This window comes from Cornus florida, unplaced genomic scaffold (assembly GCF_030987335.1).
Source record: "Cornus florida cultivar Cherokee Brave unplaced genomic scaffold, ASM3098733v1 CherokeeBrave_3.0.0_Hap2_Chr10, whole genome shotgun sequence".
In the NCBI taxonomy this organism is placed as follows: Eukaryota; Viridiplantae; Streptophyta; class Magnoliopsida; order Cornales; family Cornaceae; genus Cornus; species Cornus florida.
This window is the reverse complement of record NW_026775580.1, coordinates 115676523-115702325: the sequence shown is the minus strand read 5'-3', so window position 1 is coordinate 115702325 and position 25803 is coordinate 115676523. Positions and strand designations below refer to the sequence as shown.

The window sequence follows — 25803 nt, the reverse complement described above, 5'->3', positions numbered from 1 at the left end:
TTTATTCTTTAGATAACTTGGACAAAATTTTCCAATACCTCATTCGAGTGCCTGTAACTCTCTTTCCCCAGGTACGGAATGAGATTTTCTCATCCAACATAACGTTTTATCAACAAAATTTCTTTTTCTTTATAGACAAAAACATGCTATATAAAGTTTAGAATATCAACATTTTTTAATTATTGGATATATCTTTTTTCCAATTCAGCCAATAAACACACGGCACTTCTTATTCAACTCTCTCTTTCCGGCTCTCACTAACATGAAGCAGTATTTAAGTTCAAAAAATGCCCTCAACAATTGAATTATTACCCATTTGTGACCCACACGTCGTCGTCCGACGTGGCTCTGCAAGTCGGTTGGTGATCTGATTCTGAGCTTATCGAGTCATGTAGCTACCATTTTACGTGCAAGAGAGAACCCGAAAAAGAAAAAAAAATACAAATGTATTAACAAATTAGTCCCCTTCGAACATCAGACAACAACAACAAACAGAGTTTAGAGTCAGAAAATATACGGAATTTCACCGTTTTTATAAGCTTCCTCTAAACTGCCTGTCTTTCCTCCCACCGAAAGCGAAGTCTCAATTATAAGTTAATATCATTCCTCATATTCGACTTTCATTTTCAGGTAATACTATATTGATTGCATATACACATGTATACAGATATACACATGTGTGTATATATATGTGAGCTTTGATTAGTATGGCTTGAATTGGAGCCTAGCTGTGTGGTTTGGCGTTCTAGGGTTTTGGAATTCGAGGACTGTGTCGGTCACTGATATCACATGGCATTGTTTCGCAAATTGTTTTTCCGGAAGCCACCTGATGGACTTTTGGAGATCTGCGAGAGAGTTTACGGTACGTTCTCTGTTCATTTCTTCCTGTTACTTTTGGTACGAGAATGTGTCTCTAAGTCATTATTTGAAGCTTAGCTATGGAATTGCCTCACAATTTACTATGTTCTCCTTCACAAGTTATATTACAATAGCAATTTCATTGAAGTTGGAGTTATTAGTTATTTTTGAATTACAAATAGCTGTAATTTCATTTAGTAATTAATCTTGAATTATAAACTATACTTGTACAAGGAGTAGGGGGGAAAAAGAAAAGGAAATTATAAGCGGGGAACTTTAGCAATGTTGATTATAAGAGATGGTATACTTTATAACTCCGAATAAGATGGTTAAAATGTATTGTTTTTAAAAACATGTTCCACCCTCTTGGAATGGCGAAAATGAAAGCAAATCAGGGAAAGATTTCGCCGGTACTTTTTGAGAAAATTTCTTGAAAGGATCTCCCAGCAAGCATGTAAAATTGCTTATTTTGTGTTATCAAGAACTCTGGGTCCACTGTTTTGCATCTTAAAAATGAAAACTGAAAATGAAAGAGAGTTCTGAAATCAACACCAGATAAGTGTTGAAAGACTGTATTCGTAATGCAACTCACTCTAAAATGCAATATGTTGGCAAATTTTGGATGTAACTCTCAGCAACTTATTTGGTGATGGTACACTTCTTAGTTTGGACCTTTGGTTTTAATTTGGATTGATTTGGGAGATGGTAGATACTGTCTTGGCATTAAGTTGCAACTTGTAAGTCATGTGTTTCACATTATTGGCAATGACTAAATCATTCGTTCGATTTTCATTACTGAATTTTGCACATCTGGTGTGCATGTAGTATTTGATTGCTGTTTCACTACCGATGCTTGGGAAGAAGAAGATTACAAAGTCTATGTAGGAGGCATAATGGGTCAACTTCGAGATCACTACCCCGACGCTTCAATCTTGGTGTTCAATTTTCGTGAGGAAGAGACACACAGCCAGATTGCTAATGTTTTGTCTGAGTATGATATGACCGTAATGGATTATCCCCGGCATTACGAGGGTTGCCCACTGCTTTCAATGGAAGTGCTCCACCATTTTCTAAGATCAAGTGAAAGCTGGATGTCACTTGGGCAGCAAAATGTTCTTTTAATGCACTGTGAGCGAGGTGGTTGGCCGGTTTTGGCTTTCATGTTGGCTGCACTTTTGATTTATAGAAAGCTTTACACCGGGGAACAAAAGACCTTAGACATGGTTTACAAGCAGGCTCCTCGCGAACTTTTGCACTTGTTGTCACCTCTGAATCCTCTCCCTTCTCAAATAAGGTATTTACAGTATGTATCAAGGAGAAATGTGGTCTCTGAATGGCCTCCTTTAGTTAGGGCTCTCACCTTGGACTGCATCATTATCCGATTAATTCCTAATTTTGATGGGGAGGGGGGTTGCCGCCCAATATTTCGGATATATGGACAGGATCCTTCTCTTGTTAACGATCAAACTCCTAAAGTTTTGTATTCAACTCCAAAAAGGGGCAAGACTGTCCGGCACTACAAGCAGGTAAACATTTAATGTTCTTAAATTTTTTGTACTCCTATATTTTTCTTATTTAGAATCTTCATTGTTCTTGTTGGACTAAAAAAGATGATATTTTTGGCCTCATATACCTTGTTTGAGAAAACTAACTTCATTGCATAATGCATATCTCAGTGTTCATTCCATTTGGAAATCCTCATTTTTGTTCCTGGAGTGGAAATCATTGTTTGTTCACCAACTTTTTCATCTTCCCACTATTGGGAGCACTGATGGTTGCTTAGTGTCATGTGACCAATTGGTGACTATGGTCGACATAGTCACAAGTGTTTTCCTTATTCAATGATCTTGCCTGCGAATTTATGGGAATATTTGATGTAGTAATTGAGGTCTGAAGCTTGATATATATATATATTCTGTGTTTGTACTTCTTAGAAGAAAAAAATTTTATTTGGTATTTTGTTCCATAATATGTCAAAGCTTCAAAACTAGCCTCAAGGTATTGTTTAGGTCACTTGCTGTTTAGCGTTGGATACTCTGCACCTCATGATGCAGCTGCATTTAGAATAACCCGTGTTATGTTATTTTGTCGCATACTTGTCCACCAATACTCTCAACCTATTTACTTCATATTATCTTGATTGCAACTTTTTTCATTTTGAGGGGGCAATAGTTTTGCTAGGAAAGGACAGTGAAGAAAGGGATTAGGTATAGTCACTGCCCATGCTCTTCAACAGGGTGAATTTTCAATAAAAATGAATTCATAAAATATATTCCCAAACAATCCACTTTATCTTTCCTTCTTAGAGCCCCTCAACGTAGTATTACACGTGCTCCATTCAATTGTCACTTGGGATATCTATTGCTCGCAGCTTTAGCAGTGAGTGGGGACAAGTTTAACTGTTTAACATGGGTTTCAAGCTTTAGATAAAAATCTGGTTGGTTGAAAACCAGGGCAACTTGAACCTGATATATTAATATTGATGCCTGACCAGAAATGCAAGACAAAAGGGTACTTAAGGTGGAGTCTGCTTATTTATCAAAAAAATAAAAATAAAAAAAATGGTGGAGTCTGCTGGCTCTGAGTTGAATCTTTGTACAGCTAAATGAGATGAGAGATTGCATTTTTATATTATTATTTTCTTCATGAAAATAGATTTTATGGAAAGGCAATTTTTCTTTTTTCTTCTATGTTATTCCAAAAGCTTGTTGCTTATGTCCCATTTTATTCAATTTAAATTTGGCCATCTAAAAAATATACCGTTGTCTGGCAGGCAGAAAGTGAACTAGTTAAGATTGATATCAACTGCTGTATTCAAGGTGATGTTGTAATCGAGTGTATTAGCTTGAATGATGACATGGAGCGGGAGGAGATGATGTTCCGATTCATGTTCAACACAGCCTTTATTAGGTCAAATATTTTAATGCTTAATCGCGATGAAATTGACATATTGTGGGAGGCTAAGGATCAATTTCCAAAGGAGTACAGAGCGGAGGTATGCTCCTGTCACATTTGATTGGACATAACTCATTTTATTATTCTTTTACCTCCTAACAAGAAGCATTTGCTTCTCTTTCAAATTATCTTTTGGATGAAGGTTCTTTTCTCAGACATGGATGCTGCTGCTTCCATAGTTCCTACGGAATTGTCTTTTCTTGGGGAGGAAGGCCTTCCAGTGGAGGCATTTTCTAAAGTTCAAGAGATCTTTAGCAATGTAGATTGGTTACTTCCAAAGACAGATGCTGCACTAACTGTGCTCCAACAAATAGCTGCATCAAATATTGCTCAAGAGAAGTTGGACTTTTCCCATCAGAGTGTGGATACTAACAATTTATTGCATGAATTAAGTCCTGAAAAGTTCCAGGAGAAACAGAGGCCTACAGAGCTGGAAAATAATATTAAGCATTCATCACACTTGGTTTCGGAGGATCAGTCGGTGCCCTCGGCTGAACTGTCACCAAATGCAGATTTGAACCAAGAGAAGGCTAATCCAGAATATGTGGAACCCGGAAGTGTGCTAATTTCGCCTCCAACACTACTGCCACCACTTCCATCACGATCTACATTGATTGCTTGCCCTACAGAAGCATTTGCTTCTCCTCCACCTTCACCAACACTACCACTTAATCATCCTTCGACCTCAAAACCAGTGGATTCACTTACAAGACAGCCTGACAGCTTTCTGGAAGGAGGCCAGCCTTTATTGGCTTCTTCCTCATCTGCAACTGAAACTTTATCTTCAGGTACCTGTTCCATCAATTTTTTGTCCAGTCCTTCTTCCCAAACTACAGCCCTTGCAATTGCTTCACCAACTGCAGCTCTTCCATTGCTTCCTTCAACGGAGAAACCAGCTATTGGAACTAGACCTCCTCCACCCCCACCTTCACCTCCTTCAACTCCGGCCTTGAAAGATTCGGGTATTCTCACTGGGCGACTTTCAGACCCAACTCCTCCTCCTACAACTCTGCCTTTAAAGGACAATAAAATTATTAGAACTGGACCTCCTCCACCCCCCCCACCACCTCCTCCAGTTTCGTATTTAAGAGAGAATCCAGCCATTAGCAGTGGTCCTCCTCCACCCCCACCTCCTCCTACTCCACCTTTGGAGGAGAATTCAGATGTAAGAGCTGGAACTCCCCCACCTCCACTTCCTCCTTGGACTCCACCTTTGAAGGAGAATCCAGCCATTAGCAGTGGTCCTCCTCCCCCGCCACCTCCTCCTACTCCACCTTTGAAGAAGAATTCAGATGTAAGAGCTGGAACTCCCCCACCCCCACCTCCTCCCCCAACTCCACTTCCTCCTCGGACTCCACCTTTGAAGGAGAATCCACCCATTCGCAGTGGTCCTCCTCCACCCCCACCTCCTCCTACTCCACTTTTAAAGGAGAATTCAGATGTAAGATATGGAACTCCCCCACCCCCACCTCCTCCCCCTACTCCACTTCCTCCTCGGACTCCACCTTTGAAGGAGAACTCAGCTATCAGAACTGGCCCACCCCGACCCCCACCCCCACCCCCACCCCCTCCTTTTTCTGGCCAAGCTGCAGTGCCTACAATCTCATCTTCAGTGCCCCCGCCACCACCTCCACCTGCTCCCAGTTCTTCCTCCCAGTATCTTGACCCTGTTAAAGGGCATATAAAGGTGGATGCTTTTCCACAACAATTGCTTTCGGCAGGTAGTAATGGAGACAATAGTTTGTCTGGATCTCCATCTCATGTACCTCTGTCTCCTGCTCCTCCATCTCCTACTCCTCCTTTCAGTTATCCACCCAGCTTAAAGGGACGTTTGTCGCGTACTATAAGTTCAAGGAATAATCAATCAAAAAAACTAAAGCCATTGCATTGGTTAAAATTAACCAGAGCAGTGCAAGGAAGCTTGTGGGCAGAGGCACAAAAATCTGGTGAAGCTTCCAAGTATGTATTGCTTTGTTGGAGGAGAAATTTGATGCCTTTTGATGTATCTTTGTTCCAAATCCATTCAGTTAGATACACCTTTATCTTTTTTTATATGTGCTCACTAGGGCACCGGAGATTGATATGTCAGAACTTGAGAGTCTTTTCTCAGTAGCAGTTCCAAATTCAAATCAAGGGGGAGGCGGGAAATCAAATTCTCGTGCTTCACTTGGGCATAAATCTGAAAAAGTGCAACTGGTAAATTAAGTTTTCACCTCTATCAGTCATATTGATTTCTTATTTGATCTTTTTATTACCCCACTGGTAATTGACCCTACACCTCTCCCTTTGGTGGTGAGAGAACTCAAGCTTACAGCTGGTGGAATTTTTCGATATTTTATGTTGTCAACTTCTCTTTGCATCATAGTGTCTTGTACTCTTATTAATTGAAAGGTTTGTTGTAAATTGTTAAGAAGTTTACAGTTCTGGACATCATCAGGCTTATAACATGTTCTACTTGTTCTTTTGTTTTTTGTCAAACTTTCTTCTTTTTCTTTTTAATTATTTGTATCTTACTGCTAGCTGTGGGGTTATGTACGTCTCTTGTGCATCTGAAAAGGGTGAAGGTGTGGGTGTGCGCCTTAACGAAAATAATTTAAGAAGAAATTTTTGGGTCTCAAATCTGATTAGTAAAAATATTATCTTTAAATTACTCTGATGGCTAGTTGACAAAATCTTGTTAAAGAAGGGTCCATTATGCCGTTAAAAAATTCAGTGAAAATGTATGTGACTTTAAAATGACAAGTTGGGAAGTTGTGCGCCTAAGAATCTAGTGCATTAAATTCGTAATGTGAAACAAATCATTTGTGCTTCTCTTTTGGCTTCAACACATAAAAAGAGTAATAGCGGAACACGTGTTTTGTCTATAGAGGTAGCCACTATCATGTAATACTTGTTTAGTTGTTAATTACTCCCTCTGTCCCAAAAAAATGTCCCTTTTGGGACACAGGGAGTATCATTTTGCCAGAAGAACCTTGTTATTTGTGGGGATTTGATTTATACACTATTTAGTTCTTAAGAATATATTTTTCTTAATATTATATAATTTTTCATGAGTGTTATGCTTGGTCATGGTGTACTTTCAGCGTTTTTTAGATGCACAAATATTATTAGGTATTATCTTTCTCATTTGTCGAGTATTATGATTCTTAATTCAATTCAAGACCCTCATTATTCTTGCATTGCCTATGCCTTGCTGTCCGGTTCATTTAGGACCACCATCTGAATTGTTATTCTGTTTATTGCTGACGCGCTCTTTCTATTTTCTTGTTTGGTGGTGTAAAGTTTCTCATGAACATCAAATTCTGTACTCAGTATTTTCTTGCTTGTTGCAGATTGAACACAGGCGGGCATATAATTGTGAAATCATGCTTTCAAAGGTGAAAATACCATTACCTGACTTAATGGTAAGCTAATGGATGCTGTTTTTACCTGCAAACTGAATTTTTTACTTCCGTTTGTACTTAATCTACCTAGAAGTCAACTCTACAAAATCATTATCCGGTACTTTAGCCGGTTATACATGTTCCAACATCCAATATATCAGGGGTCATATATATGTTTTTTTTGGGGTCATAGGTCATTATATCACTCTTCCTGCGCCTCATTTCTCATTCTCTCGTCTATAATCTACGTACTCGTGTTTGCATCCCGTTATATTTCACTCCTCACTGGTGCATGCTCTATTTCTTCTTCTGTCCTTTGTATTAGGTATCACTCTAGGAGCAGCTATCTGCTACTTTGATCTTGTTATGGCAGCATTTTCTTTTCTCTTCTTCTTTCTTCTTTCTTCTTTTTTTATTTTTGTTTTTATTTTTATTTTTTATTTTTTTCCCTTTCTAGATAAGGCTTGGTTTAAAGCTGCTCTTTGTCATCAATTTTAATCATTTGTTCTTTTATGTTCTTTAATTTTATTACAATCCACATTCTTGATTTTTCATCAAAAACCTGTTAGATTACAGAATTTCTCTTTACTTATGCAAGATGTTATTTTTATCAATTGAAACTGTCGCTATCAAACAACATTCATTATTAGACCTGTTTAGTTTGTAGTCTGGTTTATTCATCAATGGTAAATGTTAAAATAGTATGCATGGTTGTGAGGTCGTGCTGTGAGTCCACTACAATTGAAATTCACCTATTTCTCCTAATTTTTTCACTTAGTGTGCACTAATTGCTAAGTCGTGCTGTGAGCCTACTACATAATGTTCACCATGCTAACCTGCTTATTCCACTCTTCTTACAGCTCCATTACACATGTTGTGTTGTATCTATTTGAAACTCCTTCATTATGTAAACCCAACATATTACAAGGGATTGGAGTACAGTCTGAATGTATATAGTAATGTAGAACTTTATCTGAGGGTGGGCCTTGGTGCAACAGTAAGGTTGCTCCATTGCGACCAGGAGGTTACTGGTTCTTAACCGAAAACAGCCTCTCCGAATGTTGAGGCAAGACTAAGTACATCTAGCCCTTTCCAGACCCGTAGTGGCTGGAGCCTCGTGCACTTTTTTTTTTCAGAACCTTATCACTTATATATTATTTTTTTGCAAGTATTTTACCATTTAACATAACTTAACAAAGTCGTTTTCCAAATGTTTGGGTTCGTCTACGAGACTGCCATTGTGTTCTATCAAGGCCATGACCTCTGTTAATCCACATGCTTCATCTTTCCTTACTATCTCACATGTTGGTTTTGGTCTTTCTTTTCCCCTAGCATTACCCTCAATGTGAACCGCTTCATTCATTGGCGCCGTTATCGTCTTCACTGCACATGGCCAAACCATCTTAATTGATTCTCTCATTTTATCTCCAATCAGTGTTACTTTAATTCTCAAGATAAGATATTTTGCTATAGTTAATCTATTGTTTAGGCTTCAGTAAATTTTATATTCTGTTTTCTTCCTTACCAATTCTCCATCATCATCCTTGCCTTCAATTCCATATGAATGAGGTTGGCCACATGAATTCCCTTTTTTCATTCTTTTCTATTACAATTCATCTCTCCAATGACATTTAACTTTTTAAAATCATTTCTAATAACTTCATCACATGTTAATTTCAGTTGCCCTCTGTCTCTTACCTTCTATGCAAATTAGTCTTCCTCTTCTCCCTTACCAATTCAATCTAAATAGTTCCAGTCCCCTTCTTCTCTTTTCATTGTATGACATGTTCCCAGTTTGCTCCTTCTGTTTTTTCTTTTAGTATAGCATAGATATTCCTGATTTTGCAGCAAGAGGTTTAATTCTAATCATTTATCGATTATGTCATCTTGTGGGACAATGACAGAGTTCAGTGCTTGCCTTGGAAGATTCGGCATTAGATGCTGATCAGGTTGACAATCTTATTAAGTTCTGTCCAACGAAAGAGGAGATGGAACTGCTCAAGGTGGGAGACATATTGTTGAATTGGTTATGACATTGGATAGCAAACATACAATGTGAATCAAGTTCATTACAGTTTCTCTAAATAATCCATAGGTGCATCAAGAAAATGCATTGTTCTTCTTTTTTGAGTAATAATAACACTAACTTTTCCGTGTTCAGGGCTACAAGGGGGAGAAGGAAAAGCTAGGAAAATGTGAACAGGTCTGTGCTATTAAATTCTTGCTTTCTTAATTTAGTATGCTTGTGGAGGTGACATTTTATGACATCGGTTCAGTTGAGGATTCCTTTTGATTTTCTCTTACAGTTCTTCTTGGAGTTGATGCAAGTACCACGAATAGAATCTAAGCTCAGAGTTTTCTCATTTAAGATCCAGTTCCGTTCCCAGGTTACAAGATAGTATCTTCATCCGTCTGCTTGCTACGAACTCAGTTTTTTTATAATACCACTTAATTGAAATATTTTTTATTTATTTTTATTTTTTGCCTTTCAGGTTTCTGATCTTAGTAGTAGCCTGAATGTAGTAAATTCGGCAGCAGAACAGGCAAGTTATCCTTCACAGCTTGATTCAATTTTCCCTCTTTAATTTAATTTAATTTTATATATTTTTTTTGTGTGGAAATGAGTATTGACTTCTCATGGATCTAGTTAATAATGTGTTTGTCCAGATCAGGAGTTCTGCCAAATTTAAAAGAGTTATGCAGACAATTCTTTCACTAGGAAATGCTTTGAACCAGGGAACTGCTAGGGGTGAGTTAATATATAATTGGCTTGGTATCTTTATGAATCCTTATGTGGTTGTCAAAATATGCACTTTTATAGGAGAGTACTGCTATATTGTGGCTTTACTAGTTGAGTGTTATGGCCCCTTAGTTGAACCTTGCACTTGACTGCCTTCCAATTGTTACTTAATTTTAGTCAGTATTTCTAACAAACACCTCCCTTTTCTTTCTCTTCCCCACGACCCCTAATGTACAGAAACAGTCCATAAGGTGTAAATTCAAGACATCCTAAATATACTTCTTAAATTTATAAAGCACTGTATTATTAGTCCTTTTGTGCAATTATTTCCAATGTAATTTTCAGCTGTCCTGTTTCTTCAATGAAGTTCTTGTGATCGCTGATACATGATCTGGACATAAGAGAGAAACAATTTTTTTTTTTTTTTTTTTCTCATCCAATTTATGGTGTCCTCTCAACTTGTGATATTGGGTTTGTCTCTTTCTTTATAATCAATTGATCCCGCCATGCTGAAACAGTACCCCGCACATTCAAAGCAACCATTGGCATTATCTTCTCTTTGGTTATGTTGTTGTCCTTGAGAATCAATTTGATAGTGATCAACCAAACAATAAACTCTTGGGCTCAAACTCTTATGACGCTTTGGAATTTTATCTTCTAAATGTTTAAAGCACCGTATTGTTAGTCCTTTTTCGCAATTATTTCCAGTGTAATTTTCAGCTGTCCTGTTTCTTTGATGAAGTTCTTGTGATTGCTGATACATGATCTGGACAAAAGAGAAAAGCACAAATTTTTTTCTCATCCGCTTTATGGTGTCCTCTCAACTCGTGATCTTGGGTTTGCCTCTATTAGTGTATAGGTGAAATTCTATTGAATTGAGTTAATAATTTTTTCATGCTCTACATTGCCTAGTGATTTCATATGCTTCCTGTCATAGCTCCTTGCCTACATTCTCTTGCTAGGGACTTCACTTGTTAGACTTGCAATATGTTGTTCCTTCCCTTTGGCACTCTTGATCTTGTCCTTATGGCTGATTTCTTCATAATGTTTCCTTCTAGGCTCTGCTGTTGGGTTCAAATTGGATAGCCTCCTCAAACTCACTGATACACGTGCCCGGAACAACAAGATGACTCTCATGCATTATCTATGTAAGGTAAAATAGGCACTTAGTGCATAATCCTTGCATGAGACTGTTCTATAATATTCAGTTATATTAATAATTTATCAAAAAAAAAAAAAAAAAGTTATATTAATAACTTAAATTCATTGAATGCTTCTGTGGTGCATAAGTAAAGGGTGCGCACATGCAAATTTTAAATTTTTTTCCTTCAAACTTCTGTAGTATACAGTTCCATGTTTGTTAGAACATAAATTACACAAGATGTAATTATGCATGCATATCGCATGCATCACTGGTGCATGAATGTAAAGGACATATGTGAGCAAATTGCATGTTTTATTTATTTATTTATTTTTCCTGTGAACTTGTTTAGCATACACTTCCACATCTATCTGATAGATCATTAAGAAACATTTATGGACCATGTGTGGACTGTGGATGAAATGTAATGTTAATGTCCAGTTTCTGCCCTTGATTATAGGAGATCATACTAGGTAATGCCTTTTACAGGGGATTAAGTTTTAATTTTCATAATCCTTAGATTCTTGTTAAAACAATATGCGAAGGGAACCTATTGGTTGAGAAATGGAACACGTGTAGTTTCTGTTTACTTGACAATTTAAGTGCCAAATACTCATTTAATGCAGCATTGAAAATTAGGTTAAAAAGAATGTGTTTGATAAAATTTGAGATGCGCTAATCATTTAATAACTAAAAATCAAATTTTGTTTGAAGGATATAGCTAAAGTAATATAATGCAAAAGTAATCACCAATCATTAGTTTAAGCCGTAGCTCCTCCACCTCCCAAAGAGAAGGTTGAGGTTTCAATCTTAAATGTGACAGTGGGTGTGTGACTAAAAGGTGCAAAAATTCAACTATGTAATTTACTTACAACTATAAATCAAATTGCATGTAAATTGAATATGGTTCTGTGGAATTTAAGTTCTCTTATATAATAATTATGTTTGATTCTAATAACTGTATATTGAAGATATTTTTATGGAGGATGCAACTGAAAGAAGAGTATCTAGACGTGTTCATTTAATTCTTAAGTTAACTTTGTACAGTTAGTAAATATATCTTTCATAAACTGAATAGATTGTTTGGTTTTTCTCAATATTGATGAACAAATAAAGTACTCTCTTACAACTTGTCTTTTAACACTTACAGCAAGATGCGTCTGTTTTGTATTATAGCATGTATCAGAAGTTTTTATAAATTGCATGTTTTCCATGCTGGTGGCTTACCACCACTTCTAGTAGTCCTCGATAAAATTTTTCTACTTCTTGGTCATTCTGTCCATTTGATTCTCAAGGTGCTTGCTGATAAACTGCCAGAACTTCTTGACTTTTCAAAAGATCTTCCAAGCTTGGAACCTGCATCAAAGGTACTATTGTTCTGAATTTGCAACGATCGTGTCAAGTCATTATAGAGTGCCTAACTGACATCTATTTTGTGGTTGCCTAATTTCTATCCAGATACAACTGAAATTCTTGGCGGAGGAAATGCAAGCCATTAGCAAAGGACTCGAGAAAGTTGTACAAGAATTATCCTTGGCCGAAAATGATGGTCCCGTGTCTCTAGAGTTCTGCAAGGTACATTATGGTTTTATGAACATTAAATAACTATATTTTAAAAAATCTGTCAATAAGAAAAGGATAGAAGTAATTAAATTTCATACCTGCGTACAGAATTTGTTTATACTTGTCTCCCATTTGTTAATATCACTGGCAACATTGCATGGATGGTTTATGATAAATGTTAGTGGTAACGTGCTTAGGCTCTCGAGCATGAGAATGTGGGCTCAAATCTCGAGTATGGTTACTCTGTGCAAATAATGCCAAAAGTTCGATTTGTATCCAGTTTGCACCTCCGAGTACCCTTGATTAACGGGCACCACACTGGGTCCTTTTTATTTTCTAACAAAAATATAATTAACTGAGCACATTCATGTGCTTATTATGTTGTAGTTGTAATAGATTTTGCTTACCCATTCTCACTTTGGTATAGAAGTTTTATCACAATAATAATTGCTTCCTTGAATATGTGAAAGCCAATATGAAAAAGACTTAATATGAAATACAGGGGTTACTAAAAATAAAGTAATTTTAGTAATTTCACCTTTCTGTTAATGGAAATTTAATGGCAAGGAGGGCGGTTCAACTTTTAGATAAGGAGGGTTATTTAACATGAAATTCAGTTCAGGGTTAGTTGCCAAAGTTTTTTGGTAAGAGGAATTTTTTTTTTTTTTGCAATTTGCCCTTCAAAATATTCACAGCCTCTGTATTCGGAGCTTTTAACATATTGGAAAAAAGAAAAAAAAAATGACCATTGTTATTTGTGAGATTGGAGAATAATTAGTTTGAAAGCAAATTTATAGGGTTTCAAAGAGAGAAAATCAAAGTGGGTGGCTTGAACAAGTTCTTAAATCAAAATGTTGACCCTTTCTTCTTACAGTTGTTGGACTAAATAAAAGAAAGAGAGATATAAGAGAAGGAAAATGACGTTGAACTCAAACAGCCAAGTGGAATCAAATGGCTAATGAGCCATTAAAGCAATCATTTTTTTTTTTTTGATAAGTAAATTATATTGAAGAACCGCTCAAACGGGGAGTGAAACCCAAGGACAAAACAAGGCCAAAAACGCCTCAAGCCTTCAAAAAGACCAAGAAAACAACCGACTCCTCTACAGATCGAAAATCCCTCCTTGAAACCCAACAAAAAAGAGTAGAAAGAATAGAGAACTTAAGCATAGAGATAGGCTTTTCCTTTCCATCGAAATATCTCCGATTTCTTTCAAGCCAAATACAACACCAAACACAAAGAGGTGTAGCCCTCCAAGCGTCCCGAATGAGAGCCCCCACTGAAAATCCTCTCCAAGCCTCAGTCAACTCTTTAGTGGAGTTAGGCATCACCCACGGGATCCCAAACAACCCAATCATCAAATCCCAACAGCCCCTAGCCATGCTGCAATGAAGCAGAAGGTGATCAACAGTCTCCTCATCTCGCAAACACAAATAACATCTATTAATCACCAACTGCTTCCTCCTCCTCAAATTATTTTGGGTTAAAATCCTACCCAAGACAGAAGTCCAAGCAAAGAAGGCCACCTTGAGGGGGGCCTTGGATCGCCAAATAGACTTCCAAGGGAAACAGTCTCCAGCGCCTACCGTAAGACACTTGAAAAAGGACCTCACCTTGAAGCGACCTTGAGGGTTGGGAATCCAAAGCCAACAATCAGAATCCCCAGCTGTGATCGTTTGATGGTACAAAAATTCCAAAAACCGGGTGACCTCCTCAATCTCCCAATCCTGGAAGTGCCTCCTAAACTGAACATCCCAAGTCAGTCTTCCGTTATCAAGATGATAATAGGATGATAACAGTCAACCACCAAGGCCTGCTTATGAGAAGCAATCCTGTAAAGCCGTGGGAAAGCGAGTGCAAGAGGAATATCCCCACACCAAAGATCCTCCCAAAATCTGATCCCTACCATACCTGATTCGAAAACGAACATGCTTGCATAAATCATCCCACCCCTTCCGAATGCCAGTCCAAACCTCCACTCCCATAGGACCACGACCCACGAGAGAACTCCACCCTACACTGCTTTCCCCAAATTTATGCACAATAACCCTCCTCCAGAGCCAACGCTTCTCCACCCCAAACCTCCAAAGCCATTTCCCAAGGAGAGCCTTGTTGAAAGGCAACAACCTCCTAGTCCGTAAGCCACCCCTCCAAATAGGATAACACTCTTGCTCCCAACGAACCAAGTGAAACTTGAACTCCTCCCCTCTTCCCCCCCACAGAAAATTGCGCTGCAATCTTTTAATCCTCTCCGCCACAGAGGAAGGAATCTGAAAGAGAGAGATGAAATAAGTGGGGAGACAAGAAAAGGTACTCTTAATCAGAGTGACCCGACCCCCCTTAGAGAGATACTGCTTCTTCCAACCCGCTAGTCTTTTCTTAAATCTATCCACAACTGGATCCTAACTCCCCACACATCTCGAAAGGGCGCCCAGGGGCAACCCTAAGTACGAAATAGGAAATGAGTCAGTGCGACAACCAAGAATCTATGCAAACCTCTCAATCTCAGGACCTCCCTAACCGGCACAAGAACACTCCTACCAACATTCACCTTTAACCCAAAAACAACTTGGAACCAGACCAAAACACATCTCAGATATCTCAACTGATCTGCATCAGCATCACAGAGCACTAAAGTATCATCAGCAAACATCAAGTAGGAAATTTCCAACTGGCTGGCAGCATCCCTGCCCACCCTAAAACCTCTCAAGAATCCCAACTCCACCGCCCTCTGAATCAATCTACTAAGGGCCTCCATCACAAAAAGGAACAAGAACGGAGAAATAGGATCCCCTTGTCTCAATCCCCTCGAACTAGAGAAAAAACCAGTCGGAGCTCCATTAACAAGAACTGAAAAACGAGCACAAGAGATGCAAAACAGAATCCATCTCCTCCACTGCTCCCCAAATCCCATCCTCTCCATCAAGTAGAGGAGGAAATTCCAGCTCACATAATCATACGCCTTCTCGATATCCAGCTTGCACAAAACACCCGGATTCCCACTACTCAATCTAGAGTTAACACATTCGCTGGCAATAAGAACTGAATCCAAAATCTGGCGACCTCCCATAAAGGCATTCTGAGAATCAGAAATGACACCATCCAAGACCTTCCTCAACCTAGAGGCCAGGATTTTAGCAATCAACTTGTAAATACATCCCACCAAGCAAATAGGGCGAAACTCCCTGACATCCAACGCCCCACCCTTTTTCGGAATGAGAACAATAAAAGTGGCATTCAAACTCTTCTCAAAAGAGCCTTGGGCACGGAAAGCATGAAAAGTGCCCATCACCTCCTCACGGACCACCTCCCATCACTCTGAAAGAAAACTCATGGAGAAACCATCTGGATCTGGAGCTTTATCCCCATTACAGCTCTTCAACGCGGACAACACTTCCTCTTCAGTAAACGGCTCCTCCAGAACAGAGCTCTTTTCACCCGATAAAGAATCAAAATGAAGCCCTGCGAGCAAAGGTCGCCAACCAGCTGATTCTGTGAACAACCTCGAGTAGAAATCTGCAATACCCTTGCAAATCTCCTCCTCCTTACACAACAACTCCCCATCCGCTCAGATTCTCCCAATATGATTGCCCTTTCTATGAGCATTAGCAAGTCTATGAAAAAATTGTGTTCTTATCCCCTTCCTTGAGCCACAAAGCTCTAGACTTTTGCCTCCACGAAATCTCCTCCAAAACAGCAATCTCAGCAAACTCCGCCTGACACTCCACCCTCCTATGTCTCAAGGAGTTCGACAAAGATCCCTGACCCTCAATTTGATCAATTTCGGCGTCAGTATTATTGTGCTTTGTTTACTGTTATAAATCACATACGTTTGATTACTATTTAAAGTCCATATTCCTGATCTCTGAAAAAATCCTATTCTTCCGCCAATCCAGATTACTGAAAACCTCTTTATTCCAAACTTTAAGATCGTCTTCAACAGACGAAGCTTACTTGTGAGAGAATGACTAGGGGAGCCACTCACACAATACCCCTCCCACTAGGATCGATCTCGCTCCATAAAACTTTCAGCGCGAAGTCACATATTCTCAAATCTGAAAGGGGATCTTCTACTACGCAACCCACCACAATCCAACATCAACGGAACATGATCAGATAAAGGGCGAGCCAAAGTGGCCTCAACAACATCCGACATTAAAGCAATCATTGATTATGAAACAGCTAGAAGAGTCATTATAGAGTGCAAATAAGAAGAATTTTTTACATAATGTTTCTTATTGGGACATTTAAGTGGGTATTGTCTTTGTTCTTCAATAATATGTATGCTTCAGGCCGTAACGTCTACACAAAAATAACATTATATGGCTACAGAATAGGATCGTTGGGACCCCCAAAGCGAATCTTAGAGGCACAAGGATTCTACCTCTTGGGATTTTTTGGGGATCTGGATGAATTTGGTAGATTGGGATCATAAGATTGTAGGATCAAAGGATCCAAAATGGGATTTCGAAAACCATTGCGCCTATGTTTTCTGTAGAACACTTATATTATTTATATTGTTTACCTTTTCATTTCTCTATCTGTACATGACTTTAATATATATTTTTTCACTAATCAGATTTTGAAGGAGTTTCTTTGTTTTGCTGAAGCTGAAGTTAGGTCACTGGCTTCACTGTATTCTGGGGTGGTATGTCTCAACTTTTTCTTTGTAAAGTATATTTCATGGCCTCATGGTGTAGTTCACCATCTGGTTTTGTTCCCCTATGTCTTTACAGGGTAGAAATGTGGACGCCTTGATTCTTTACTTTGGGGAAGATCCATCTCGCTGTCCATTTGAACAAGGTAGTTGTTCTCTTGTTTGTTATAATTTTATTACAAAGATACCAACAGTGTTAGTGATGCTATGAATATTGTCAATAATAAACATGACAATTCAAAACTGATGTTGTATGTTGTAACTTGTCAATTCAATTAGTGTATGCATGAACCATGGTGCAATAAATGTTTGTTAGTTGCTTATGCTTATATATTTAGTAAAGTGTGAGCATGACACCTTATATGCATGCATTTGATGCTTCTTTCTAGTTCCAGCTTACAATCTCTCGACTTCAGAAACTTAATTATATAGATTATAATGACCAATGCATATATACATGCTTTTGTTAATGTGTATTTACGTGCTTATGTTAGTGTTATGGAAAAATGAAATACAAAGGAAAGCTGGATATCTTATAAGATTATATTTTTATTACTATTCATTGTTCTGCTTAAACTTGATTTTTTATTTTTTATTTATTTTTTTTCTCATTCTATCTAATTAATGGACATTTAAAATTTGGAAAATGATATTTAAGACTACAAAACTAATCTACTTCCTTGACTGAAGGCTTTGAAGCCTTTAGATTAGATGAATGTGGGACCATGTTTGGTCCCACTTGAATGCATCCCATGCATGGGGATGCAATCGGGTTGAAATGGTTGGCTTCTGTAGCATAACTCTTAAAGTTTAGATGCCAAGATACAGTTTTCTTCCTATATATGCATAATAGAAACACAAACACACACATTCTCTATATGTCTGTTTTCTTCATAATTTTACTGCTGCTATCTCATATATTTGTGAACTCCTCCTGCAGTTATTTCAACTCTATTCAACTTCGTGAAAATGTTCAATCATGCTCATGAGGAAAATTGCAAGCAGCTTGAGCTTCAGAAAAAGAAAGCAGAGAAGGCTGCAGAAAGTGAGAAGTTGAAGATACATGCTTCACATGACACTGAAAATTCATTGCATACTCCAGTTAAGAGAATCAAATAATTTGACAATACTATATCCCCGTGAGCTAGTTTCCCTACCAGGAATAAAAAATATCATATGCTGCTGCTAGCAAAAACATACGGAACACCGAGGAAATGAGAAATGATCTTCTGAATGGGAGAAGGATGTATATATAGTTGTGAGTTGATGCATAGGTGTAGAGTTGTAAAAAGACGCAATTTGCAGCAAGCTAAAGGATCGAACTTCTGTTTCAAGAGGTACTCCTTTTCTTCTCTCTCCTATTTAATAACTTGCTTGGTGAGGATTACATCCTTCTCTCTCTCTTTTTTCTACCCAATTTATTTACCTTAACTATTATGTTTTGTAGCAGAAACAGGGAGTTGGTGCAGTCCTGTTCGCTGTAGGCAACTTGTAAAATATCTACTGTCAGAATGTAAGATATATTTGAAATGGAAAAACTGTTATTCTGTCCTTTCTTTTCTAGTTTTTATTCTGATTTTCTGTTTCTCTTCTTAGTTTTTTATTTATAAAATTAATCCTAATTGCCATGTACATTATATAATCTTCTTCTTTCTTTTTTTTTTTCCCCTTGGTGGCAGTCAGCTTAGAGCAATATTTTCCTTTTCTTACTTTTAGGGAAGTTACTAGTTATAAGAAAGATAATACATTATAGATTAATAGAATTTGCTGTTATTCTATGGGATTCTCAGCAGTGTGTTATATTGGTCTTCTGCATCAAATGATAGTGGTGACATATCATGTTCTTTTTGTGTATTTCCCTCCCTTTTTTTGTGGGGGCTGGGGGATGTAAATGCTAATTGTGCAAGGCTTTTCTTCCACCGAATTATAGATGTTTCTCGTGATAAACTCTAGGTGATTGATATTTTGAAAAATATTTATGCTGTTATAACCTATATAAACCAACATAGAGTGGATACTCATTGTTCTCTCGTGTTTTGGTGGCACTAGCATAGGATTATAAATGTTAATCAAAAGAGAAAATACAAGGTACTGTAGGAATTCAACATCATTCTTCTCTTAGAAATTGAAGTATAACTTTTGGGGAGAATCATAATTAGTTTTTCTGATGCTTGATGTTGATACACTTTATATGCTTTTTGTTACTGATATTTGAGAAATCTATTCTTATTCCTATTCCCGTCCTCTGGACCTGAGTCACCTGACAATTTAGATTGCGGGTTGAAGGCATTAGCTTTAGCTCTCTTAGTTTACTTGCATTTTTTTTAACTCAATTTATTATAACTGCACTTTGGAATAAGTTATGCTTGTAACTTAATCATTCATCACCAAATTATTGAAGGATTTGTCCAATCCTGGGATTTATGTAGCTGTACTTTTAGATTACCAACTATTATTTATAAAATATTATAGAGTTTTATTTACTATTTCTTTACATCCCTTTCCCTTAGGTGGAATTTGTTTACTCCTAGTTTCTCTTACTTCCGTTCATTTTGATGTAAAATGTCTCACAACTGCTTTTATCCGCTGAATTGTAGACGTTTCTTGTGATAAATCCTAGTATATTTATATTTTGGAAAAGAAAAAAAAGAGAGAATATTTATGATGTTATGAACTTAGATGCACCAACTGGGAGGGGGTTTGGTTGTTCTTCGGTCATATAGTGATATTATCATGGCATTTTAAATATTAATTGAAAAGAAAATACAAAAAGAATGGATTTAAACGTTATTTTTCTCTTAGAAATTTAAAACTGAAACATGACATTTGGGGAAAAATCAGAATTAGTTGTTTGATATTTCAGTTGATACACTTCACTGCCTTTCTTTATTATTATTAGAGATCTGTTTTTTTTTACCATTCCTATCCTTTATACCTGACAATTTAGATAGTTGCCTGTTAACATTGGCTTTCACTTTCTCTTAGTTTATTAACATATTATGAAAACTAAATTCATTCCGAAATGCTTGTTGAACTTGAACTTTGACAGAGGTTGTGAAGGATGAAGTGAAATTTATTGGGACTTTTCCGGTCATGACCAAATTATTGTAGGGTCTGTCCATTTCATAGGATTTCTGAAGGCTTTGTTTTTAGATTAATATCATGTTATAAAAGAGCAGTATATCTTTTTTAGTGATTATATTATATATATATAGAGAGAGAGAAGTTGAATTTGTTTACTGCTTTCCAGATTCTCTCTCTTATCTCCATTGGTTTTGGTATAAAATGTTTTTATATCAGAAAATGTTTTTCATGTAAAAAAATTTCATGGAAAGAGAATGATATACCTGAACTTGTACATACTTTTTTATTGTTCATATCACATGTATCCTTACCCAAAAAAACCAAAACAAAAATGTCTTGCGCAAATATTGGTACTCCCTATAAATGTTCTTTCCTTGCAACAGAGCATTTGTTGGTTCGTTATGACATTATCATGTGTAGATGGATCTTCGTGTCCATCTTCTGTAACAATTTATTTTTCCACCATTAAAATGTTAGGTGGTATGTGTGCGCGTTTTTAACATTTATATTTTACTATGATATTTTTCTCATCACGAAAAATCGCATGAATTCAGCATTTTATATCTTTTTCGAGTAATATTTATGCTTGCTGAAATAAACTATATCCTAATTTCTGGCTGTTTAATATATATATATATATAATTCACTTTTTCAAAGGCTGCAGTCCAATGGTATCTCCTCAACTTCTACTGGTTTTGTTTGCCAAAATAAAGAAGGAAAAAAAAAAAACTTCAGTTATGCTTGCTTGATCCATAAATGCAATAACATTAACATTATGCGACATCTGTTATATATATATATATGTATATATATATTTTGTGATGCTTGTGTAATACAAGTAGCGTTATACTCGCTAAATATTGTAAAATATTGTAATAGTCATGTGATATTGTGTTGTATTTGGCCTGATTACTTGCAAACAAAATCCGTTGCTTGGAGAATCAAATCTATTTTTTAAAATGAATTTGTTAATAAACAAAGAAACATGTTTTAATTTGAGTATTTGTTCATTGAGTGTCATGGGTCAACTATCGTTTAATGCCCATCCACCTTCATATATTAAAAGGTTTTGTTAGATGAAAAGTTGGTTGTTTGGTCTCCAAGTCTTACTAATTTGTTGGAGTTAGTGGGGTGGATATGTAATAAAGAGTAGTTTGTTAGAAAATGTAAAAGATGAAAGTTGACTACCTACCATTCTACTTTAGTATTTTATTGAATTTTTAGGTATATAAATGTATGTGCCTACAGAGACACATAAACAACATTGGCAGAGATCTCTCAATTAATATAAAACTCAGATGGAATATTTTGAAGTAATGGCAAAGCCGTATATCCAGATTAAAATTTGTAAACTGCTCTGGTACTTGTGGACCCAAGATCCAAAACCGACCCATTTTACAGTATTCAGCAATGGTCACGTGCCGTCAACGAAATCATTGTTGGGATAGTTGACACAAGATTCATCTTTTATGTAATTTTTTTAATACTAGATGAACACAGAAATTGAGAAAATGATTATCTCCTATAAATACAATCCCAATATCAAGTGTAATCCCAAAAGTCGTGACATTCGAAGTTGGGTTCAGCGTCATAGAAATGAGAGTAATTTAGATGATGAGTTTTATTAGATGATGCGAGCTGTCTAAATTGGGGTGGCGTCGCGCACACATCGGCATTTGCCTGGGGGTACAGTATTATCATCTTATGGGTAAGGGTAAGTGTGATACACACACACACACACACGCAAACACACACAAACATATAAATAAAATGAAAAGTTAGGTCCCATAAAATGTGGAGTAAAATGACCCATAAATAATGCTCGATTAAGATCTTCTTTGCCACATGATTTTATACTTAAAATTTCTTAGCTTAAAATACAACTCTGGGAGCTGTTCGAATCCAAGAACACCACTAATAAATTTGGTTGGTGGGGAATAATAATAATTGCTTGTTTCTTTTGTACATTTTTTTTTGTAGTTACAGGTTTCAAAACACATCTAAACAACATCCACAACATACAAGTGTCAATAATTTTTTCCTACAAACATCACAATCATCTGGACCTCTCTGGTATGATTTCCATGAATTCGTACACACTTCCTCCATTTTTGACTAAAGATTATCTTTCATATCATTTGCCAAACTACCTCGCACTATGTATATATTATTCACAATACACACTATCTGTATTTATAATTATCAAAATGCGTCTACACAATCATGGCAAACAAAGTGAGAATAACTTCCTCCCAAAGGCAATGTCGGACGTGATAGAATTGAATTGGCCATTTTCAATTCAGACATTTATGGTTATTTATTAATAGTAAATTTGCAAAAGAAATTAGATATGATTCCTTCAAAATTCATTGAATCTGTTTAGTGTTCTTACTTTGGCAGTGATCTGCATCGTCACTGATTTTTTACTGTTGCAAAAAGATATTCCTCTAACATTAAACGTGAAGTAAAAGATTACAGAAGGCAGCCTTTTCCTACTGTCAAAATAGGGTCACACTTTTGTGAATTTGTACTCCTCCATGTAAAAATCAAAGAAGCTTGTGTCGGTGAGAGTTGAGGAGGCAACTTTTGTCGGATATGTACAGCCTTTGGTGAATGATTTGGCCTCACATGTTGAGTGGTAAAAATTATAAATAAATAAAAAAGTGGTGGGGCCAACTTTGAAAGTTTTTGTTTGGGCTTGGACCACATGATCTCACCTCTTCATCAATCGGTCAATTTACCAACACCACCACCAATTGCTAAAACATTCCAATCCCATTGCCTCACCCTTTTTTGCTTTTTACGACTTTGATTCGGCACTCTATGGACTCTCTATATGCTAATTGCTACTAATTTTCTTGTTTTTAATAAGATTTTCACATGTTGACATAAACGATTTCATTTGTATTGCTTGGGGATAAAATGAAAATAAATTTGTACCATCCTATCTCATTTTAGTAGTCACACATTTTTTTTTTTATAAATGTTCTAAATTAATTGTCCAGTCAAAACAAATATTTGAGAGGATTTTGATATTACAAGAATATGCAAACATAGTTTTAAATGTCAATAATTTTTTGTTGATGTGATGCTATCAACGGGTTCCTTTTGTTAAGAGTAATAATTTTTGTGGAGGTTAAAATTTTTGTGGAGATAAAGTAAATGTACTAATGTATTTTTTGTCAAAATAAAAATAAAATTAAAAAAGAAATCAAGAAGAAGAAAGATCATAGTGTCAAATGTCTCTGTTGAAGTGGTGCTATCAACGGGCTCCCCTCTTGTCAAGAGATTAAAAATTTTTGTTAAGATAAAATGGGTGTGTACGTGTTTATTTTTTTTTTTTTAAATAAAAAATAAAATAAACAAAGAAAAGAAGAAGAATGATGATTAAGAGGGTGCATGAATTTTGTGAAGAAGAAAACTTCATTGTGACGGTTTTTTGCTTCCTATTAAAGTCACAACAGTCAATAAATGGTGTGCCCTGTGCTATATCAGGATCATGGTCCCTATTGGGTGGGTCCCAAGCTTCTTATATCTTAGAAGTGAAGCCGATTGAGAATTGAGAAAAGCAAAGCAAAGCAAAGTTTAGAAATTGAATGATTTTCTTGTATATTACAGTTTTACACAAAATGGTGGAGAGAGAAAAATGAAGAGGGATAAAGATGGAAATAAAGAGAAGAACGACAGAATAGAAATATTGACCATTCTTACACTTGTCATTTAATGAAACAAAAAACTGAAATTCAAACAATTTGTATCTTACTCAAGATGACAAAGTCAATCCAGAATTGTCACTCCATCCACACTCTAAAACAACGGCATTAAGAATGAAATTACGTTTGATGTTACCTGAAATTTGATTGAGAGTAACAGGTTTCAAAATATATATATATATACAAATATATTTCCATTTAATTATGAATCACAACTTTGTGGACTTGGGTGAAAAGTAAGAAGGAATCTAATCATGCATGGTTGTATTTTATATAAAAGTTTGTGGTTTCATCATTCTAATTAATTATATAAGTTTAAACTAATCATGCAGACCATAAAGCACTAAATACTGTTCTTGTTTCGATCTAATCATGCAGACCATTTTGAAGATGTGAAAAAATAAGTATAATCAATTTTAATTTATCGTATCTAATCTCAATTGTGGTTGTTGTTACTTGTTGTTACATCTATTTTCAAGCTGAAAATAAGAGGTGGCCCAGTTAGTTTAGTAACTTGGATGAGGCTGAATTGACTGACTTGCTTCAGTCTCTTTCAAAAATAATATAAATGAATGTGACAGTTTTTTAAGTCGCATTCTCTTGTAATTTTTTCTCCTTTTAATGCTTTCTCTGTCCGGTTGTTTTGTTTAGTTAAAAGAATACGTGGGAATGTTATAAAAAATAATATATTCAATTTTGAAGCAAGACATATTTTTTTAGGACATCTTAAAATAAAAATGATGGATAACAATTTTAAGAAGGAGAGAGTATTATCTAAAAAAAAAAAATCTCAAATTGCAACTTTAATTGAAATACCAACACACACATATATATCATGTAGTCTTTAAACATTCGAATATGAATGAAACTTCATTTAAACTAAAATTCCACCCCCCACCCCCATAACAATCAATAGCATGGTACAAAATTGTAATAGCATCTCATCAACCTACGCACTAACCGCTAAGCATAATAATTAGCACTGTACTACCTATCATGGTTAAACTCTCTTTTTCCAAAAGGAAAAAGTCCATAACTCTGGTGATATATATATATATATATATATATATATATATATATATATATATAATTTTCAAAAACCATCTAGTAATTCTCATCAACATTTATATTAATTTTTTTTTTTTTTTTTTATAAGTAAGAATTTATAAAAACGCTCAAAAGGGAGGCGGGATCCAAAAAAATACAAAGGTCAGAAAACGTCTCAAACCTTCAAAGAGGCTAAAAAAAACAACAATATCCTCAATAGATTTATAATCTCTCCCTAAAACTCTACAAAAAAAAAGTGGAAATAATAAAGAACTTAAGCATAGAAACATGTTTTTCCTTTCCATTGAAATATCTTTGGTTTCTCTCCAGCCAAATGCAGCACCAAATACAAAAAGGAGTAGTCCTCCAAGCATCCCGAATGAGAGCCTCAACTGAGAAACCTCTCCAAACCTCGATCAACCCTCTAGCAGAACGAGGCATAACCTAAGGAACCCCAAACAAACCAAGCATCAAAACCCAACAATCTCTGGCCAAACTGCAATGTAACAGAAGATGATCAACTGGCTCCTCATCGCACAAACACAAGTAACAACGGTTGACCACCACCTGATTCCTCCTCCTCAAATTATCCTGAGTTAAAATCCTACATAAGACAGAAGTCTAAGCATAAAAGGCCACTTTGAGAAGAGCCTTGGAACGCT

The 25803-nt window shown here is 36.3% G+C and overlaps 1 protein-coding gene across 5 annotated transcripts; it reads left to right on the top strand.

The window, feature by feature from the left end:
* Positions 1-304: 304 nt before the first annotated feature.
* LOC132277738 (formin-like protein 18) lies at positions 305-18929 on the top strand. 5 transcript variants are annotated; one of them, XM_059779585.1, is made up of 18 exons: positions 316-862; positions 1684-2384; positions 3632-3853; positions 3956-5772; positions 5880-6009; positions 7146-7217; positions 9101-9199; positions 9358-9399; positions 9503-9583; positions 9689-9739; positions 9864-9945; positions 10995-11089; positions 12373-12444; positions 12536-12652; positions 17220-17288; positions 17377-17443; positions 18238-18634; positions 18748-18929. In XM_059779585.1, exons 1-17 carry the CDS (start codon positions 790-792, stop codon positions 18414-18416), a joined length of 3969 nt encoding a protein of 1322 aa, XP_059635568.1. In that variant the 5' UTR covers positions 316-789; the 3' UTR covers positions 18417-18634; positions 18748-18929. The 5 variants fall into 5 exon arrangements, with proteins under 5 accessions (XP_059635572.1, XP_059635571.1, XP_059635570.1 ...); XM_059779586.1 differs by having other exon boundaries at positions 18745-18929; XM_059779587.1 differs by lacking the exon at positions 9101-9199 and having other exon boundaries at positions 314-862.
* The last annotated feature ends 6874 nt before the right edge of the window (positions 18930-25803 follow it).

Excerpts from the sequence above, each read along its gene's own strand:
- LOC132277738 (XM_059779585.1), top strand. The coding sequence starts at position 790 with ATGGCATTGTTTCGCAAATTGTTTTTCCGGAAGCCACCTGATGGACTT. Across the intron at positions 3,854-3,955 it reads CAAAGGAGTACAGAGCGGAG|GTTCTTTTCTCAGACATGGA; the intron begins GTATGCTCCTGT and ends TTTTGGATGAAG. Across the intron at positions 9,740-9,863 it reads TAAATTCGGCAGCAGAACAG|ATCAGGAGTTCTGCCAAATT; the intron begins GCAAGTTATCCT and ends GTGTTTGTCCAG.